The sequence below is a fragment of the Mastomys coucha genome, unplaced genomic scaffold, assembly GCF_008632895.1.
Source record: "Mastomys coucha isolate ucsf_1 unplaced genomic scaffold, UCSF_Mcou_1 pScaffold5, whole genome shotgun sequence".
In the NCBI taxonomy this organism is placed as follows: domain Eukaryota; kingdom Metazoa; phylum Chordata; class Mammalia; order Rodentia; family Muridae; genus Mastomys; species Mastomys coucha.
In genome coordinates this window covers 89,796,601-89,813,108 of record NW_022196911.1, presented here as the reverse complement: position 1 = coordinate 89,813,108, position 16,508 = coordinate 89,796,601, and the positions used below count along the sequence as shown (strand labels likewise).

Here is a 16,508-nt window from a genome sequence, read left to right as displayed (position 1 = left end):
CATTCAGGAAGAACTTCCATTGTAACTTATTAAAATAAACTAGAATATAAAGGTTGTGGGTTTTAAAACTTTTTATTTTATGTGCACTGGTATTTTGCCTGTATTTTTGTGTGAGAGTATCAGACCCTGGAGTTACAGACATATGTGAGCTGCCATGTGGGTGGTGGGATCTGAACCCAGGTAATTCTGGAAGAACAGTTAATGCTCTAAACCCTTGAGCCATCTCTCTAGCCCCCAAAGATTATATTTTTACTTTACTTAATGTATTAGCATTGAGACAGGGTCTTGTTGTATAGCCCTGGTTGGCCTGTACTCACTATACAGAATAGGCAGGTTTCCAACTTGTAGGTGATCTTCCTGGCTTTGCTCCCAAGTGCTGGGATTTCATGTAAGTACTACCTACCAGGTTTGGCTTCAGAATATCTCACAGCTCTTATATGTTTTAGTCTATCAATACACACTTACACATATTGTGTAAATATACATACAACAGTTAAGATTAGGGCTGTGTGAAATGCAAACAGATAACAAACAAAAACAAAGCAAGGCTAAAAACTGTTTATACCAGGATGGAGTACCTCTGGGTGGAGTCAGTTCTATCATGTTAATTTCACAGAAACCCACAGGGAAAATAGAAGGAGAGGTTGCATGATAACAGAACCAGTCAGATCCGTCTGCTGCTTCTGAGCCATCAATCCCAATCATCAGGAATCCATCAGCCAGCACCTTTGAAATCAAGAGAATCCCAAGTACTTGAACAAGTATACCACTATTACAAAAAATGATATTTTAAACAACATTCTAAAAGGAAAACTATTACATAAATCTGCTTTACAAATAAGAAACACCTCCTCACTGGATGCTAAATAAAGAGATACAATAACGAGCTGGGCAGTGGTGGCACATGCCTTTAATTGTAGCACTTGGGAAGCAGAGGCAGAGGGATTTCTGAGTTCCAGGCCAGTCTGGTCTACAGAGTGAGTTCCAGGACAGCCAGGGCTCCACAGAGAAAACCTGTCTCGAACCATCCCCCCAAACAAAACAAAACTAAACACAACCATCCAGTGGTTAAGTGTCAGGTTGTTAGTCCTAATATGATGTTTTCCCTCTCTTCTGACTTTTTACATAGGAAAAAAAAAACCCTTTTGCTAATCCTCCACCTTCTTCAAGCTTCAACGTGCTGTCTTTTTCCATAGTCTTCTACAACACTAAGACTGATTGGGCCCAACCAAGAGTCCTCTTAACTCTGTAATCATGTCTTAGACTCCAGTAGCATTCCTGCCTCCCAATACTAGACCTTGAACTTGAAATCCACTTGCTCCAAATTCTCACGCCTGGAATTACAGACTTGTAGAACCATGTCTAGCTTCTCCCACATTTATTTTTAACACAATAAACTTCTATGTTTTGCTCAATTAACACAAGACGTTGTCCAAACACGTTTTACACCCTTAATATTTTCCAATTCCATTACACTCAAAGTATTTTATACCTTGTCCAACAACCAAGAAAGAAAAAAAGCAAAAAACTTCAAATAGGCTCAAAACACAAAAGGCATAAGGATATTACTGCATTAAATTCCGTAGACTGCACTCTGAGACCTAGTTCAAGGCACATATTATACAATCTGTTCTTGTCCCTTTTCTATCCTTATTTAGCCTGCAAAATTCACGAACAACCTTGTTTTCTCATTTCAATGGTCTGTTTTCCGTAACACTAACCCCCTCAAATATAACCTTTAAGTAGTGAGACAAGATTTCACTATGTAGCCCTGGCTGGCAAGGAACTCAGTATGTAGACTGGTTGGCCTCAAACTCAAGAGATTTGCAGCCTCTACCTCCTGAATGCCAAGATTAAAAGCACTCACTACAATCTACGCCTGCTCTGAAATCTTATTTTACAGGACACTTGATTAATGACTTGTACTTTTTGTCCTTCCACACTTCCAGACTGTCATGTTCTAGTCTACTGAGTAATAGTCACTTCTCCATTACTCCTTGTATGATTCTTTTGGTAATTGGCTTTTCACCTCTAATAAGTCTTCGATTTCTGACTTTAGCTCTTTGTTTTGTTTCAATGACCCCAGATACTATCAACTTCACGATTAAGGGGAGTTTTTCTCCATTGCAGAGCCTCAGTATTCATTTGACCTCCATGCTGAACACGTTCTCTGAGAGCTAGTCATTGCCTCAAGCCAATAGCTCCTTCTTTAATACTTTAGAAAATATCACTTACTCTTTAGAAAATTCACAACTCTTTTTTTTTTTTTTTTTTGGTTTTTCGAGGAAAATTCACAACTCTTATCTCAAAAACATTCTGGATCTTGTTTTTGTAGAAAAATTTAAAGTACGCATTAAAAAATTTATGTATACGGATATTTTGCCTGTATGTCTGTGTAGAATGTGTTCCTGGTACTTATGCATGTCAGAAAATGGCATCAGAGTGCCTGGAACTAGGGTTACAGATGGGTGTGAGTCACTGTGTGGATGGTGGGAACCAAAACCTAGATCCTCTTGCAAGAATAACAAGTGCTTTTAATTGCAGAACCAACTCTGAAGCCTGACTTTTGAGGCATGGGGGCGGTGTACAGGGTATCGATCCCAGAGTCCTGCACCTGTTAGGCTCTATCTCTAAGCTACAGTCTATCTCTGAGCCACATCCACAGCCCCAGCTTTTTTGAATGCATACTGTATGCATGCCAACCACTTGCCATTTCATTAATGTGGTGATTAGTCTTTGTTAACTTGACTTTATAGAGTCACCAGGAAAAAGGGAAACTCAACTGAGGAACTGTCTTTATCAGACTGGCCCGTGAGCACATCAGTAGGCGATTTTTTAGATTGTTAATTTGTGTAGTAAGGCCCAGCTCCTTGTGAGTGGCTCGATCCCTAGGCAGGTAGGTCCCAGATGGCTAGAAGTGGTAGCATACACCTTTAATGCTAGAACTCATGAAGTAGAGGCAGGTGAATCTCTGAGTTCTTGGGCAGCCAAGGCTAAATAGGGAGACCCTGGCTCAAAGGAAACAAGGTAGCTGAGGAAGTCAGTGAATAGCACTGCTCTGTGGTCTGTTTCATTACATTAAGTTCTTCACTGACGGCTTATAGACTCTTTTCCCCACATTGCATTGTGGATGCTGTTATAACGGAAGCTTCCTGCAATACTTTAGCTCACAGCTGAACTTAGGATTATTTCTTCTTACTTTATTCTTCACTGTGTAAGTACCAAACCAACCTGTATTTGGATTGTCTTAATGGGCAACAAACATATTAATTTCATTTGTATGTAAACTTGATTTCTGTCTTTAATAAAGGGTAAAATTATACACATGCCATTTTTTTTTTCCCGGAGACAGGGTTTCTCTGTGTAAAAGAGCCCTGGCTGTCCTGGAACTCACAGATATCTGCCTCTCAAGTGCTGAGATTAAAGGTATGCACCACCATGCCTAGCTCCTAAAAATAGTTGTAAAAAATTTGTGATGTATTTGTGTTTGATTTGTACAAGTATTTCATAAACCTGTATGTCATGGGTTGCATTAAAGTCCTGGGTGAAAAGGGGTCATTAAGTCTTTGACTATAACACATTAAAAAATAAAACAGATCTGACAATAAAACTCAAGTTTATTTATAAAGTATTAATACCATTCTTCCCAGTGAAGATCCAGACATACATCTTTTCAATAGACACCTGCTTGAGGCCCCCTTCTGATTTTAAAAATGGTTCCTGATAGAATTTTTCTAATTTAGAATATATTATCTTACCTTTCTAATGGTTGCAACACATATTGTAGAAAGATTTAATGGGTCTATAGCTTCCAATTTCATTCCTTCTTTGAACCATTCTCCACTCTGGTCTACTTCTTTTACCTAAAGAACATATATACATTATTAAACATGTCCTTTAGAGTTACTTATTTAATGTGTGTATGTATATATGTGTACATCCACCAAGCACATGCAGGTCAGAGGATAACTTTTGAGAGTCACTTCTTCCTTCCCACCTTGCTGAGGTGGGGTTTCTGGTGTCCACTGCACTGTGTACCGTAGGCCGTATGAGCTGCATGCTCCTATCTGTGCTCCTACTGTGCTGTAGGAGTGCTGCAATTACACATGCACTCTATGGGATCCCAACCAGGCTTGAGTAAAAGGATGTGCAATAGTACTTGAACCTGCTAAACTATCCACAGTCTGGCTTTGTGGTGATCCTGTTTCAGCTTCCTAAATGTTTTCACTTTAATGATGAAAATATTCCCAACTTGCAAACATTTACTAGATACCTTTTCCTACCTAATGTTATAGTTCAGTTTCTTTAGGAAACAGAAAGGATATACGAATACACACAGTTTAGGAATGGGTCTAATAAGGACTTGTGACAGCTGAGGACTATGTAGAAATGAGCATATATGATATCCATAGTTGTAGGAAATGCCACAAGCCCTTTACAACCTGACTTACAAATGAGGACTTGGAGAAACTTCTTACCTTAGCAAATAAATGCGGTGGTGTATCAAAATGTCCATCCTGTTTCTTTGTAATATCTACAAGGAAAAGTTATAGACTAGTCTGTCAGCATTTTTGAGAAGACCAAAAACCACACTTCCTTGAAGGGTTCACACTCAGAGGTATGCAATATTCTAAAACATGGCAAAAACCTCCATGTTTTCTGCATTTATTGTGGTAAAAATCATAATAGCCTTTTCTGTCTTCAGAGCACATGCATATATGCTATTACATTTATGTTAATTATGATGCTGGTAATTCCACAATAAGGGAATTATAGTATCAGGAGTTTCTTTTCCTTCTGGTATGGTACTGGAGATTGAAGAGAGGGCTTCACAAATGCCAAATCCTCTAATACTGAACTATCTCTGCAGCTCTTTTCACTTTTTGTTTTGAGGGAGGGGCTCACTATGATGCTGAGGCTGTCCTTGAACTTCTGATGAATGGTCATGCTTGACCCTCCTGCAGAGTTGGGACTAAAGTCCTGCACCACTAGGGCTCTCAAAAACAGTGTTGTGTGTGTTTTATACCATGTCTAGTTAAATTCAATCTTGCCATTTGATTAAAACCCATGATCTCATACATGAATGTACATTATTTTAAATGGAGAGGAAGTGAAAGGAACATAAGGAATTAGCACTCTAATTATAGAATAATCAGATTAGAATGCAAGTTTGGATCTACACTTTGTAGGAGAAAACAACCAAGTAGTTATTCAACCTCACTGATATTATCGAAAGTTTTTGCGACAGTTGCTTACCAGATCTCTTGAATCGATGGCCTATGCTTCGTGACCAACCGATATGGTGGATTAAGGGGCTATGCATGTGGCACCAGAAGTCGTCTGTTCTATCTTCGCTCTCTTCATATACCAGCCGTAATCTTCCTCCAATTACACTTTCTACCACTGCTACTCTTGTTCGACATAAATGCCTCTTGTCAACCACTTCTACTCTCATGCATGGTTTGAAAGGATACTGCATACTCTCAGAAACCTTCAAACAAAAGCAGAAAAAAATCTTGTTGGAGACTCATGACAAAGGTCTATATGCAGCTTTATTATTGCCCTCCCTCCTTGTCTGTCTGTCTCTGTCTATCAATCCAACCTATCCATCTATTGATCTATCTATGAGAGACAAGGTATCCATCCATCCACCCACCCACCCATCCACCCATCGATCCATGAGACAACAAGGTAGCCCTGACTGTTTTGGAACCCTCTATGTAGATAAGGTCGACATTGAATTTACAGATATCCACCAGTCTCTGCTTCCCAAGTGCAGGGATTAAATGTATGCAGCACCATACCTAGCTCTAGTTTTGGGGGACAGGGTTTCACTCTCTAGCCTAGAGGTTAACTCTAAACTTCTAGCCACCCTTCTGCCTCAGTCTCAGGACTGAGACTATGGGTATGAGTCACCATCCTCTCTGAAAATGTATTTGGTATTTAACAGTTCAGAAACTACAATTCTGTAAAAGCCCTTCTAAATCATTCTTTTAAAAGAACTCTTCAATTCTTTAAGGATCCTATTTTTACCTTTTGTGAGAAATCAGGAGGAAGCGTTTTGGCACCAGTAAGTCTTTTTACTAGAAAAGCTTTCCAGTTTGTATATTTATGTTGAACAGCTAAAATAAAAGAAATAACTAGTTACTCTTTAGCAGACAGAACTGTTTCACAAATTAATAATAAAAAAAACAACCCAAAAAACAAAGAAACAAGGTTAACAACAAGTTATGAGTATTAAGGTACATGAAGGTAGCAAGCATGAAGAAAATTAGTATATGTCTTGCTAGTATAAGAGTTATTTGATATAAAAACATCCATTTTAATTTATTACTTTAGAATATCATGTATAAAACACCACTTAGATCTATGTTTTAAATGGCCATGTTTTAAATGGGGAGTTGGCTCAGTGGTTTAGAGAACTTGTTACTGTTCTTGCAGGATTAGGGTTTGATTCCTAGTGCCAACATGGTGGCTCACAACTGCCTAGAACTGTAGCTCTGAGGGGATCCAATGCCCTCTGTGGGGTCAGGCATGCATTTATTCATGTATACACAGATACATACAGGCAAAATATTCATACCTATAAGACAAATGAATCTGAAGTTTAAAACAGAACTAAATGACCATGAGGCCACTCACTTCTAGGAGGAACGAGAGGTTTCCCACTGGCTGCACACCAACCAACTGGATGAATATCAGACCCACATATATTGCACCAGAAGTCCAGAGAAGAATCATTTTCAAATCCTTCATATCTCAAAAGGGCATTATAACCTAAAGCCAACAAATCAATCATTACATAGTAAGAAACAAAATTAAAATGATACAGCTCTTATGGTAATGGCTGTCAAGCTTTGCTGTCCCTTGTAGCAGAACCACCTGCCATTTATTAACAGAGCCTAGCCCCATCCAAGGACTCCAGTCCCATGCTAGGGAAAATCTTTAAGTCCCTGGCCAATACTGATGCCGTTGGACTGTTGTTCAACTTTGAGAACCCCCTTGGTAATACAAAGACAATTCTTCGGAACATGGACTTTTCCTCTGTATTTCAATTTTACCTATAATTTTTCAAATGCTCGGGATGGGGAACACCACAGTGGAAAAAAGTGGGAGGAGGATAGTTTCCTGAGAGTGGCTAGTTTTCTTTTGAGGTCAGGTCTCATGTAGATGAAGCTGGCATCAAACTGACTACAGGGCTGAAGGCTCTTCCTCTACCTTCCCAGTGCTGGGATGATCAGGATGATTAACATTTCTGAAATAATTCTTAAGAGTTTTGTTTTGGTTGGGCAGTGGCAGGCAGATTTCTGAGTTCGAGGCCAGCCTGGTCTACAGAGTAAGTTCCAGGACAGCCAGGGCTACACAGAGAAACCCTGTCTTGAAAAACAAAACAAACAAACAAACAAAAAAATAAATAAAATAAAAATAAGAGTTTTGTTTTTGGTGTGTGTGTGTGTGTGTGTGTACATGCATGCAGGTGAGAGGGCAATCTCACTTTTTACCCTATCTGAGACAGGATCTTTCTTGCCTGCTAGTGTATGAGTTTTGGGGGATTTTCTTGCCTTTGTTTCTCAACTTGCTGTAGGAGTTGTAGGCCCTGCCTCTACTGGTAGTAGTAGACCTACTACCAAAATAGTGAGGAATACATTTGGAAGACATGGGAGGCAAAAAGAAAAACCAGAAATATAAAACCAGGATCAGTAATTAGGAATAATTCTTGGATATTGTACTATTTACATGCAAGTGACTCAAACATTTGGGACATAAATGCTGTCTTTAATAACAGAAGCATTTAAAGAATGCTTATATAGACAGATGTCTCAAGGAAATGGCATGGGTCTGAGCGGATAGGAGAAAATACAAAGTCTAGGTCTCTTGTCAGTGATCAAAGGCACAGATGTAGCTTACTAGAAGAGGCCTTGCCCAGCATACTTAGGCCCTGAATTCATTCCCTCAGTGCCCCAGGATACCTTTCCCCCACCCCCTTTCTGTTATATAGGCCAGGCTGATCTGAATCATGATACATAGCTGGGGCTAGCTTGAGTTCAGAGACCCACCTTGCCTTTGCCTCCTGAGTGCTGGGATTAAAGGCAAGGGCCACTACAGCTGCCATCAAAGCCATCTTTAGGTAACTCTATGGGCAGCGGACAGGAAAGCAATATTTAGTGTTGTTTTTGGGAGACAAGTTGGAGATCAAGTTCATCTGGCTGGCTTGGAATACTGCCATATATATATATATATATATTGTTTTGTTTTGGCTGTCCTGGAACTCACTCTGTAGACCAGGCTGGCCTTGAACTCAGAAATCCGCCTGCCTCTGCCTCTCAAGTGCTGGGATTAAAGGCGTGCGCCACCACCGCCCGGCTTTTTTTTTTAAATGGTTGGAAAAAACTGAAGGACAACGTTTCCTTCAGATAAAGTTGTGACAGCTTTATGAGACAGACTCAAATTTCACGAATAAAATTCTACAGATACATACATTTGTTTATATGCTGTTATAGTTGTTCACAAGTTAATATGAATAGAGACAGGAGTGTAATAGACTGCAAACACCACAAAACCAAGAATATTTGTTGTCTGGTTACTTATAAAAAAAATCTGCCAACTCCTACATATATTATTTATTTTGTAATACTAACAAAATCTGCATACATTTTTTTAAACAAAAGTTTACGTCACTGGCATTTTCTAATAAATCATCATAAATGCTTTTCACCTGCTAATTTTATAATCCCAGCAATCCAGAAGACTTTGGTAGGTAGGCTGCAGTCTGTATTGGGAACTTCTATCCTTACGTTCTCTGAGATATCACCCCAGCAGGTCCCCATAGGCGCCTGTCGTACAAAAATTATTAAGTTATCATCTTAGTAACATAATCATGACACATCACTCAAAATTAAGTATCATCACTAATGGAATATTCAAATAAAGTATTTTAATCCACTTATTTTTTTTCTTAATGCATAGTTTCTATTCCTTGTTGTAAAGAATTTTATTTGGAGAAAGCCAGAGTCAGGATCAAATTCAAGATAGAAGACAGAATCTACAAATATTAGATCCATATTGACTTTGAAATTCAACAGACCAAATGTGACACTTAAGTAACAATTATTCTAAAACCTGAATCACAAACTTGGCAGAAGTCATAATATCAAGCTGACTTGAGGAACTTAGTGTTTTTAATGTGTACTGAGTGAAAAATACTTTACCCCTCAATTTCTAAAAATCTTGCTTAAGAGTTAGAGAAAAATATTCATTAACAGGCTTTATTGAACATGATCCAGAGAAATAGAACAGGTATTTGAAATGCAAGTTAAATCCACATAATGTAAATACAGTCTATAAGACAGACAGGAAAAAGCAGTGGAAGAGTAATTAAAGAGAGAATTGAAGAGATATGGGAAATAAGGCCCACAGCAAACAGTTTATTTATTATTTCAAAATTTCTTATGCAACAATTACTATGAAAAGAAAACTTCCAGTGTTAGAGCTGCTGACCAAGGGCCTCCACATCACTGGTTACCATGGCAACTGAGAAAAGTACGTAAGAGCATAACAACTGCATTAGTTCCCGAGCCGCTTCCACACATCCCTAAGCTGCAGGCAGTACACAGTCACCTGGGTTTTATGCAATAGTTAGTTAAATCAAGTACATGAGTTTATAATTATTCATTAGTGCTGAAAATTCTAGTCTCTGTGGCCCTGGATAACCAATGTCTTGTGAAATGTAGAACACTAAACATAAAAAAGAGGCAAGGTTCTTGAAGACCTGACAATAAGGATAAATCAGATAAAAACAAAACAGCCTCAAAACTAAAAGATAAGCAAGCACAGACATCAACTAGCAAATATGGACATTGGGAAAGAAAACATATTCATTCTGTCAAAGGAAAGCCCCTAATAAACTGTGATGGTAACCCAGAACCCAGTCAGTCTAAAGCAACATTTATTTCCTGTCCTCTAAACAGTTAATAAATCTCTAAAGGAAACAGAATGTCAAAAAATAGTGAATTAAGATAGATCTAGAAGCTAATGACACAGCAGTTAATGGCTAACACTTTGAGTAAGCAAGCAATACCTTAGTCACTTGGAGACATGCTCAATCTCAATTGTTTATAATTATGGGGAGGGTACACACATATACCTTCTCAAGAGAGGAGTAAAAAATAAAAGTACTCCCGTCCCACTTTGACACAGGGTTTTGCTATGTAGTCCAGGCTGGCCTGGAATTTGCCATGTACATTACACTGGCCTTCAATTTGAAATCCTCCTGCCACAGCCTCCCCACATCCCAAGTGCTAGCCTTATAGATGTGTGTGCCATCATACCTGCTTTTCCTTTTTAAACAGGAAGACTGGACCCTTCAGGTTCTGCTACCTCCCCCTACATCACTCTAGACTGTAGGGCCATCCCTAATGCCAGCAGATATGATCAGAAAAGGAGAGGCTAGAAGAAGACAGGTAGTATAAACTAAGCTATATTAACACAAAGACCATATATTTGTTTCTTGTGAGGATTAGCAACCAGAGAAGATAGGTACAAGTAAATGAACGCATAAAGCTGCACTAGACTGTAGCAGGGTAGCTACTCTTTGCTGGACTGCCAAATCTGTGAATGTGACTTCTACTGAGAAGAGGCGTGGCTGTGCTGACATGCTACAGGTTAGGTGGGCACAAACTAAACGAAATTTGCATACAGGGCTCCTTGCTGAGCTACACTTGACAATTTATTGTGCTGACTCTTTTTTAAAGCTTCAGTATCATTTTTGGAGAAAATATTTTCCAGTATTATTTATTAAAGAATAGATGTGTCAATATTTATTAAAAACAAACAACAACAAAAAAGGTAATGTTCACTTGAGTGGGAGATCTTTGGTCTGGTCCCTATAGTCTGGATTGGTATAGGAGAAAGTAGCAGAAAGTGACATTTGTTCTTGCCTGTAAGGTTGTGGTTCTGCTAGGCCCTCTTAAACCAATCCATATAGTTCACTCTATGAAAAAAAATGAAGAAACAAACATCAACAAGATAGAGCACTACAGTTACAACAGAGTATGTGCTCGATGTGTTGAAATAACAGTGATTTCATAGATAAATCTGCCCTTTTGTTTTAAATGAATATTCTTTTAAGTGTGGAAGACTGAATGACCCAGGGCTTGACAGCCATCTTCATCCAAGTCATCTGCCTTCTCTTGCTGGCAGGAGGGACACCTTGAAAGTCTGGATTGGCATAGCATGAACTAGCAGAACCATCATTTACAGGTAACAACAAATTTACCTTCCAGACTCAGGATGCGAGGTCTACCTCAGGCTCCTCCCAAACAAGGAAGATGTGCTCCACCACTTCCTGCTGCAGGGCCACTCGTGAGAGCTATCTGGGAGCGCCTCTCCTTCCCTGCAAAGCAAGCTGTCATCAGGTCCTGTAGAGATGGCCACATCCAAATGCTGAGGGGTCCCCAACACAAACGTATGATAACCTTCACCTATCTATCTGAAAGAAAATAATCTGGCAGGAAGTCTTATTTCCGTTACTCCAAGGACATTCCCAGATAGTCAAACAGCCCAGATGACTGGCATTCAGATTCTCAGAGGGCACACTTGATGCAACAGAGACAAAGCTTTCCTTCTACAGCACTGCTAACCTGTAACTTTGATGACCACACCCAACCTTCAGTGAGTATAAATGGGCAGACGTTAGACTTGAAATTGCAGGTAGGAAACCAAGAAAGAATTTATCCCCATGATAAAGCGAAATCCATCATTATAATTCCCCAAACAAAAAAAAGTATATGGTTACTAAAGTATATCTATTAGAGAAAGATTAAATAACATTTGGTCAAAAAAGACAAGAAAAGAAGCTGGGCACAGTGTTATACATCTGTAATAGCAGTACTTGGGAGGCTGATGCAGGAACTCTGTGGGTTTGAAGCTAGCTTGGATACATAGCAAGGCCCTTTCTCAATTTCCACCCTGTCCCAAACAAAACAAATCAAAACAAAACAGAACAGAACAAAACTTTACCATCATCTCATTCTTTCTAGAAAGTATACTCACCTTTTGATCTGACACTAGAATCTATTGGGGGTGTGTGTGTTTGTGTGTGTGTATGTGTGTGTGCTAGCTCAGAGATGTAGGGAGCAAAGGAAAATGGAATGTTTGAAAATGTCTGAGAAAAAATGCTATACATATGTAAAAAAAGGAAGCAGTGGTCACTGTTTTAAAACTTTCTGCTTCCCACCCCATTGAGACAAAGTCTCACTCTGTAGCCTAGGCTGCCCTGAAACTCACTATGTAGATTAAATTAGCCTTATATTTGCTGTGATCCTCCTGCCTCAGCTTCCCAAATAAGGAAGCCTTCTAAGTGCTGAGATTATAGTTATACATATTTGGGTTTAAAACTCATTAATAAAACAAAACACAGCTTAATCACTTGGAGGCCTCCACCAACAAACAAACAAACAAACGAACGAACGAACGAAACAAAAATCAAAATCCACCCTGGGAAACAGTACAAAGTTAAAGCAATAACACAGGTTTATTTAGGCTTCCTTTTAATTTAGGCTTTCCAGTAAACCCACGGCAGGTGACGTCTCAGTTCGGGGCTTGCCACCTTTGCAAAGAATACACCACTTCATGCTTCTGTTAGTGTGGGTGGAACACTAAGTGCCAGAAACCAACTCAAGTTTTATTTTCATTAGAAAGATATTTTATAATCTAAGATAATACACAGAGGTTCTATCTTCAGTTATAACTAAGATGAAGTTATATTATATATTTTCTGGAGTTCTTTCTGCATGGGTCAAGGAAAGAGGGCAATATACCCTAAAAGGTAACTTTAGTAGGAAAAAATTTTCTCATAGACATGTATCTAAGAAATTATATCATGAACTTTACTACAGAGCTACACTATTGCTATCACTCATATACAAAAACAAGAGGACTTCTCTTTTCTATCAATACAGCAAGTATGTATAATACACATTGCAAATAAATAAACAAAAACTTATTTCTTCAAGAAGACTACACCCAGGTCAGAAACAAAAAAAACATGAAGACTATATTATGTTAATGATACCAGGTATACTCATGAAGGCAGAATGAAAAGGTCAAATAAACCCTGCTTTCAAGTTGTGGTAGATCATGCCTCCAATCCTAACATATAAGAAGCTGAGGCAGGAGGACTGCTATGAGTTCCAGAGACGTTTGGTCTACAGAGATCCTGTTTTGAAAAGCAACCAGTCAACAAATCATCCCCCCAGCCATATCACAATACCCAGCACTGTTCCCCCAATCATAGGGCAGCTACATATGATGGCACATCCTCATAATCCCTCTTACAAGGTTGAGGCAAGAACAGTTTGAATTCCTGGGCGATGTAGTGAGAGTGTATTTTTTGTTCTCTGCAAACATCTCTCTCTCTCTCTCTCTCTCTTTCTCTCTCTCTCTCCTCTGTGTGTCTCTCTCTCTCTCTCATACACACACTCACACACGTATACACACACGATATAAATAAGTAGCTGAGAATCTGATGAATCCATACAACATATCTAAAATGGTATATGGTTGTATTAATATTATATAGATTTTTTCCCCTTTGTATGGATACTGCTAACCAAGGAAAAGGGCTGAAGAACGACTCAGTGCTGCTCTTGTAGGACTTTAGTTTGTTTCCTGACACCCATTTCAGGGAGTTCACAACTACTTGAATTCTTGCTCCAGGGGATCTGACATCTTTGGCCATCATGGCTTCCATACTTAGGTGTGCATACTCACATGCTGGCATATACATAATTAAAAGTAATCTGAAAAATAACTGAAGACTTTAAATAGTAAAAATTAAGTTTAAAATTATAATCCAGCTTCTCAAAATAGTAGTAAAAGCTTTATTGAAGAAATACATGGTCTAGGTGACTAGAGAATTTTGAAGAAGTTGCCAGCTTTGTGAGTATACTCTTCTTTTTTTTGTTTTGAGGTTTTAGATAAAAGTCTGATTCTTCAGCCAGGTGGGCCTGGAGTTCACAATGTTCTTATCTCGGTTCCCTGACTGCTAGTATAACAAGTATTTGTCACCATATCTGGCTGATTTAGGATTAAGTAAAAAGTGATTTCAGTGATTTCCAACTTAAAAGATTGTTAAAGAAAAGGTGAGCAAGGGCTGGAGACCAAAGCTCTGACAGAGTGTACTCTGTCAAACCAGTAAGTGTAGTTTCTTGCTGTGACTGAAATCTAAGTCAGATTTATTTGGGTAAGAAATAACATATGAAAGTACAAAAGGGACCCAGTTTTCACTGTAGACTTATGTTTTTGGTGGTATTGAGGTCTCATCAACTTGATCAGGCTGGCCTTAAACATGTGAATACTTTACAGCTGAGACTGGCTATAGCAGCAGGACTGTTCATTTATTTACTTATTTACTAGTCAAAGTCATGGTATATCACGTTGTTGGCCTGGCACTCAGGGTATCTTAGGCTGGCACTCAGGGTATCTTAGGCTGGCTGCAAAAACAATGGCAGTACATTTGGCTTAGACTCTTGAGTGCTTGGATTACAGTTATACACTACCATGCTTGCCTCTAAGGTAGATGTCTTTATTTCTAAATTTTATTTTCATTTTCATTCATGTTTTTGTATGTGTGTCTTTATGCACATGAACTGATGGTCATAGAGGCCATAGGCATCAGATCTCCACGTAGCTGGAGTTCTAGGCAGTTCTGAACCACTTAACATGGGTGATAAGAACAGAACTTAGATCCCATGCAAGAGCAGCAATACATATACTTTATTTGCTGAGTCATCTCTCTAGCCTTATAAGGTACTTTGTAGAAACTTTGTTTCTAGAAATTTAAAGAATTTCACACTTGAAAATGCCTGACTGTTAAGTGCTGAGATAGGGTATCTGGACCCTTACTTGAGAGAAGGCTAGTTTGGGCTAGAGAGATGGCTCAGAGGTTAAGAGCACTGGCTTCTCTTCCAGAGGTCCTGAGTTCAATTCCCAGCAACCACATGGTGGCTCCCAACCATCTGTAACAGATCTGATGCCCTCTTCTGGTGTGTCTAAAGACAAGCTAGGTGTACTCATGTATATACAATAAATATTTAATAAATTTAATTAAGTAATTAATTAATTAAAAAAAAAAGAGCGAGGAGCTTGGTTAGGCAGAGAATCCAGGCTCAGGTTCGGACAGCACACTCACACCCATTTTTGTTTCAACCAGACAGCTTTGGTTTTGCATCACACATTATGCAAATACACATTATGTGTATTTGTAATTAGGTTTGAAAATTATTTCCACCAATGCGAAGGTGCCTATCTGGGACCTAAGCGGGCAAGAGGGCAGATGTTAGAGTCTCTAAGCAGAAAAGCCTAGAATGTGTTAGGTCTTAGAAGGATGACGGTATGAGATAGGTCTCTGCTTCCAGCAGCTCTCGGTAACAGCCTGTCTACAGCCCAAACCAGCAACTTTTCTTAGAAAGACATCAAATGATCTCAGGGTTGGGATGGGGAATACTAGAGTCAACTGAAGATTAAAACTGAGTTTAGCGTAAGGTCTACCTATCAAATCAAATAGCTTCAACAGAAAATGTTGATTAAAGCAACACAGCGAATTCATTGTACTAAGACAAAGTGTTTCCTCTCTAATAAAAAGGAAGTAGTAAAGAAAGGTGAGTGGAACAGAAACTAGTCCTGAGTGAGAAAGTGAAGGTGCCATGTTATCCTTATGAATAAGTTAGCTGCTCCAATCTACACCACAGAACATCCTTTATTGCTAGTCTTCAACTCACTTTGTAGCTGAGCCTTGAACTCTTGAAGCCTTTGCTTCTAACTTCCAAGTGCTTGGATTACAGGTATATGCTATCATATCCTGAAACTAAAATTTAAGTTATAGAAATACTCTTCTTGTTAAAAAACAAAACAAAACAAAAAACAAAAGCAAACTGTTACAAGTCTCAAGGTCTTTTCTTACCATTTCAATTCCCATTCAAACAGCTCCCCTTCACAAAACCACTACTATAAGTTCAGTATACATCTTTCCACCCTTTCTGAAATCATACTTATTTCCAGGGTACAATTACCTGCTCTGTGACCATGTCAGTCTTTAAGCAAAACCAACCAACTTAATTACTATAAGAAATGTACTCACAGAGAACTTTATTTCATATAACTGTTGAAAGATATGGGCAGGAAATGAAATACAGTTTCAGGACCTTGAAAAGCTATTTTAAAAATATCCTGGCTACCTATATTAAAAGGCTTGATCTAATTCATGACATAAAACATTAAAAAGAAGATATGGAGAAAGATGAAAACCACTTAAAAAGAGACAATAGACTGATGTGGCAGGAATCTGGGATAAAAACTTACTATGGAATTCTGAGCACCTCAGCACCACAGAGGGCTGTGAGGACTGCGAGGGTTGTGAGGTGAGGGCTATGAGATGAGGGCTGTGAGGGCTGTGAGGGCTGTGAGGGCTGTGAGGGCTGTGAGGACTGTGAGGGCTGTGAGGTGAGGCT

At 38.9% G+C, this 16,508-nt stretch overlaps 1 protein-coding gene across 23 annotated transcripts in view; it reads right to left on the bottom strand.

The window, feature by feature from the left end:
* Mbtd1 (mbt domain containing 1) overlaps positions 1–16,508 on the bottom strand; it is a 64,860-nt gene that overhangs the window by 16,278 nt on the left and 32,074 nt on the right. For all 23 annotated transcript variants that reach the window (XM_031353305.1, XM_031353298.1, XM_031353293.1 and 20 more), the window contains 7 exons: positions 8,717–8,834; positions 6,643–6,777; positions 6,034–6,122; positions 5,257–5,491; positions 4,479–4,534; positions 3,759–3,863; positions 579–726 (listed from right to left, as the gene is read on the bottom strand). In XM_031353305.1, the coding sequence (XP_031209165.1) occupies positions 579–726; positions 3,759–3,863; positions 4,479–4,534; positions 5,257–5,491; positions 6,034–6,122; positions 6,643–6,777; positions 8,717–8,834 (886 nt within the window). The remainder of the gene's footprint in view (positions 1–578; positions 727–3,758; positions 3,864–4,478; positions 4,535–5,256; positions 5,492–6,033; positions 6,123–6,642; positions 6,778–8,716; positions 8,835–16,508) is intronic.